The 5,000-nt window shown below is 56.2% G+C and overlaps 1 protein-coding gene across 1 annotated transcript in view; it reads left to right on the top strand.

Annotated features, from left to right (window-relative positions):
- xrn1 (5'-3' exoribonuclease 1) overlaps positions 1-1,080 on the top strand; it is a gene marked incomplete at its 3' end in the record, with an annotated part of 50,174 nt that extends 49,094 nt beyond the window's left edge. The window contains exon 32 of the mRNA XM_080524689.1: positions 1,072-1,080. Within this exon, the coding sequence (XP_080380815.1) occupies positions 1,072-1,080 (9 nt within the window). The remainder of the gene's footprint in view (positions 1-1,071) is intronic.
- Positions 1,081-5,000: the final 3,920 nt, after the last annotated feature.

Genomic DNA, 5,000 nt, shown 5'->3' with positions numbered 1-5,000 from the left:
ACATACTGGAGCCTGTCCAGGGCTTTGCTGGGTACCTGAACATACTGGAGTCTGTCCAGGGCTTTGCTGGGTACCTGAACATACTGGAGCCTGTCCAGGGCTTTGCTGGGTAACCTGAACATACTGGAGCCTGTCCTGGGCTTTGCTGGGTAACCTGAACATACTGGAGCCTGTCCTGGGCTTTGCTGGGTACCTGAACATACTGGAGCCTGTCCTGGGCTTTGCTGGGTACCTGAACATACTGGAGTCTGTCCAGGGCTTTGCTGGGTACCTGAACATACTGGAGCCTGTCCAGGGCTTTGCTGGGTACCTGAACATACTGGAGCCTGTCCAGGGCTTTGCTGGGTACCTGAACATACTGGAGCCTGTCCAGGGCTTTGCTGGGTACCTGAACATACTGGAGCCTGTCCAGGGCTTTGCTGGGTACCTGAACATACTGGAGCCTGTCCAGGGCTTTGCTGGGTACCTGAACATACTGGAGTCTGTCCAGGGCTTTGCTGGGTACCTGAACATACTGGAGTCTGTCCAGGGCTTTGCTGGGTACCTGAACAGGACTCCATTACAATAGTCCAGACGGCAGGTGACGAAGGCGTGGATGAGGGTTTCAGCCACGGAGTCAATGAGGGAAGGTCGTAGTCTGGCGATGTTTCTGAGGTGGAAAAAGGCGGATTTGGTGACAGATTTTATGTGTGACTAGAAGGAGAGGGTGGAGTCCAGGATGACGCCCAGGTTTCGGACTTCGGAGGATGGGGAGATGGAGCAGTAGTTGATGAGGGACTGGGTAGAGGAGAGGATGGGGTGGAGCTGAGGTAGATTTGGGTATCGTCACCATAGCAGTGGAAGTTGAGGCCGTGACGACGGAGGATCTGGCCGAGGGGGAGCATGTAAATGGTGGAGAGGAGGGGTCCGAGTACAGAGCCTTGGGGGACGCCTTGGTTGACTGGGGCTGGGGGGGAGCTGGAGTCGTTGATGGAGACAAACTGTTCCCTGTTTGAAAGGTATGATTGATGGATGGTGATGATGATGATGAAGGTGACTCAGGTGACATCCTATTCCTCTGCCCTGCCCCAGATCTCCTGATAGAGGAGTCACACCTGCCTGAGTCATGAAACTAGATCTGACCTCCACACACACACACACACACACACACACACACACACACACACACACACACACACACAAACACACACACCCTGCAGGCGTCAGTGGAGGACAGGTGCCACTTAAACACTCAGACAGAACAAAGAGCTGAGAGGCCCAACCACCATGTAACCACCAGGGACAGGTGCACACACACACACACACACACACACACACACACACACACACACACAATAGGAAATGGGGGCTATTGTTTCGGTGCTTCACACAAACACACAGGAACACACAGGAACAATAGGAAATGGGTGCTAATGTGTTGGTGGTACACACACACACACACACACACACACGTACACACACACACACACACACCCACACAGACCCTCCTCCAGCGTGCCCCAGATCAAGGCGGAGGGAGTGTGTCGTATCATGTGAGGATGATTGCAATATGTTTCACTTGGAAATGAGAACCAAACAATTACAACCAGACAACCTTCCTGGAGCAGCTTCCTGTACGGCCCATCTGTCCAACCAGACGCCTTAATCACCCAGCCAATCACAGGCCGGGACGCCAGCCAGAGCAGCCAATCACAGGGCCCGCTGCCAGGGGGTGAGAGCGGACTCTCTCGCCAAGCAGGAGCGGACAGACGAACAGACTTTATGATCATTATGTTCTGCTGCTTAATTAGCTGATTCTCTGGCTCCATGTGTGTGTGTGTGGAGGGTGTTTGTGTGTAGGGGGGGGGATGTTTGTGTGTGTGTGCGTGTGTGTGCGTGCGGGGGCGGTGTTTGTGTGTGTGTGCGTGGCGGGGGGGGTGTGTGTGTACGTGTGTACGCGCGCGTGTGTGTACGTGTGTACGTGTGTACGTGCGTGTGTGTGCGCGTGTGTGTGTGTGTGTGTGTGTGGTCTTGTATGGCAGAGAGGAAGTAAACATTGTTGTAGCTCCTCTGAGTGAAGTTGTGATCTGAAATGTTTCCCTTATTCTATTGGTTAACAACATCCAATCTAACCCTAACACTAACCCAACCCTAACACTAACCCTAACCCTAACACTAACCCAACCCTAACCCTAACCCTAACCCTAACCCTAACCCAACCCTAACCCTAACCCAACCCTAACCCTGACCCTAACCCTAACACTAACCCTAACCCAACCCCAACCCTAACCCTAACCCCAACCCTAACCTCCACAACATGAATCATTCAGAATGTTCCAGATCTTAAACCATCAAAGTAGACGTGGACATCAGGTGGTGATTCAGACCAGCACCTCTGTTCTATGCTGTCATGCTGTCTGACTCACCTGACCAACACACACACACACACACACACACACACACACACACTGCTATTCACAATCACCCAACCAAATAACGTTTATGAATCTGTCGTTTCCAACCTCAGACTCAGAGGCAGACAGGATGCCCTGAGCCCTGGAGGGGTCAGTGTGTACTCTGGAGTGTGTACTCTGTAGTGTGTACTCTGTAGTGTGTACTCTGTAGTGTGTACTCTGTAGTGTGTGTGTGTGTGTGTGTGTGTGTGTGTGTGTGTACTCTGTAGTGTGTACTCTGGAGGGCTCAGTGTGTACTCTGTAGTGTGTACTCTGTAGTGTGTACTCTGTAGTGTGTGTGTGTGTGTGTGTGTGTGTGTGTGTGTGTGTGTGTACTCTGTAGTGTGTACTCTGGAGGGCTCAGTGTGTACTCTGCAGTGTGTGTGTGTGTGTGTGTGTACTCTGTAGTGTTCAGTGTGTACTCTGTAGTGTGTGTGTGTGTGTGTGTGTGTGTGTGTGTGTGTACTCTGTAGTGTTCAGTGTGTACTCTGTAGTGTGTACTACTAGCTAGTGTGTGTAGTGTTTAGTGTATATACTGTAGTGTGTACTCTGCAGTGTGTGTGTGTGTGTGTGTGTGTGTGTGTGTGTGTGTATACTCTGTAGTGTGTGTTGGGTGTAAAGGACAGTCAGGCTACCAGGACCACCAAAGACCTCGTTTACACTTAATTGAAAATGCCTGAGGCTAAAGACACACACACACACACACACACACACACACACACACACACACACACACACACAGACAGCAGTGTTTATAGTAGAGGGTGAAGTCCATGACAAGAATTCATATCAGGTTTCTGATCCTCTAACATGTAGCTGAGGGTGGAACCACACAGGGAGATGTCTCTATGCTCTGGGGAGGCTGGGGAGGGATGGGGGAGGCTGGGGGAGGCTGGGGGAGGCTGGGGGAGGCTGGAGGAGGCTGGGGGAGGCTGGGGGAGGCTGGGGGAGGCTGAGGGAGGCTGGGGGAGGCTGAGGGAGGCTGGGGGAGGCTGAGGGAGGCTGGAGGAGGCTGGGGGAGGCTGGGGGAGGCTGAGGGAGGCTGGGGGAGGCTGGGGAGGGCTGGGGGAGGCTGGGGGAGGCTGAGGGAGGCTGGGGGAGGCTGGGGGAGGTTGGGGGAGGCTGAGGGAGGCTGGGGGAGGCTGGGGGAGGCTGGGGGAGGTTGGGGGAGGCTGAGGGAGGCTGAGGGAGGCTGGGGGAGGCTGGGGGAGGTTGGGGGAGGCTGAGGGAGGCTGGAGGAGGCTGGGGGAGGCTGGGGGAGGTTGGGGGAGGCTGGGGGAGGCTGGGGGAGGCTGAGGGAGGCTGGGGGAGGCTGGGGAGGGCTGGGGGAGGCTGGGGGAGGCTGAGGGAGGCTGGGGGAGGCTGGGGGAGGCTGAGGGAGGCTGAGGGAGGCTGGGGAGGGCTGGGGGAGGATGGTGGAGGTTGGAGGAGGCTGGAGGAGGCTGGAGGAGGCTGGGGAGGGCTGGGGGAGGCTGGGGGAGGCTGAGGGAGGCTGGGGGAGGCTGAGGGAGGCTGGGGGAGGCTGGGGGAGGCTGGGGGGAGGTTGGAGGAGGCTGAGGGAGGCTGGGGAGGCTGAGGGAGGCTGGGGGAGGCTGGGGAGGCTGGGGGAGGCTGGGGAGGGCTGGGGAGGGCTGGGGGAGGCTGAGGGAGGCTGGGGGAGGCTGGGGGAGGCTGGGGGAGGCTGGTGGAGGCTGGGGGAGGCTGGTGGAGGCTGGGGGAGGCTGAGGGGAGGCTGGGGGAGGCTGAGGGGAGGCTGGGGGAGGCTGGGGGAGGTTGGAGGAGGCTGGAGGAGGCTGGGGGAGGCTGGGGGAGGCTGGGGGTGGCTGGGGGTGGCTGGGGGAGGCTGGGGGAGGCTGGGGGAGGCTGAGGGGAGGCTGGGGGAGGCTGGGGGAGGTTGGAGGAGGCTGGAGGAGGCTGGAGGAGGCTGGGGGAGGCTGAGGGAGGCTGGGGAGGGATGGGGGAGGTTGGGGGAGGTTGGGGGAGGCTGGGGGAGGTTGGGGGAGGTTGGGGGAGGCTGAGGGAGGCTGAGGGAGGCTGAGGGAGGCTGGGGAGGGATGGGGGAGGTTGGGGGAGGTTGGGGAGGCTGGGGGAGGCTGAGGGAGGCTGAGGGAGGCTGGGGAGGGATGGGGGAGGCTGGAGGAGGCTAGTGGAGGTAGAAATTGATGGATAGAAGGATGATAGAAGGATGATAGAAGGGTTTGAGGCCGTCTCCTCAGCCTCTGAGTCAGAGGACGTCTATGACCCTGTGTAGTACAACTAGACCTGGACCAATCAGCTGCCGAGAACTAGACCTGGACCAATCAGCTGCTGAGAACTAGACCTGGACCAATCAGCTGCTGACAGGAAGTAGAGCTGGACCAATCAGCTGCTGAGAAGGTGGACAGTAGCTGTTGAGCTGTAGACTAGTTATATAAATATAATATATAGTCATATAATACTATAACTATACATACTACTTTATATACATGATAATATACATAATAAATCATAATAATATAATATAGTAACATAATACTATAACTATACAAACTATAGTTGTATAAATGATAATATACAGTCATAATAATA

Source organism: Nansenia antarctica (assembly GCF_963989245.1).
Source record: "Nansenia antarctica genome assembly, chromosome: 2".
NCBI classification, from domain to species: domain Eukaryota; kingdom Metazoa; phylum Chordata; class Actinopteri; order Argentiniformes; family Microstomatidae; genus Nansenia; species Nansenia antarctica.
The sequence above is the reverse complement of the archived record's forward strand: the minus strand, read 5'-3'. Positions and strand labels throughout refer to the sequence as shown.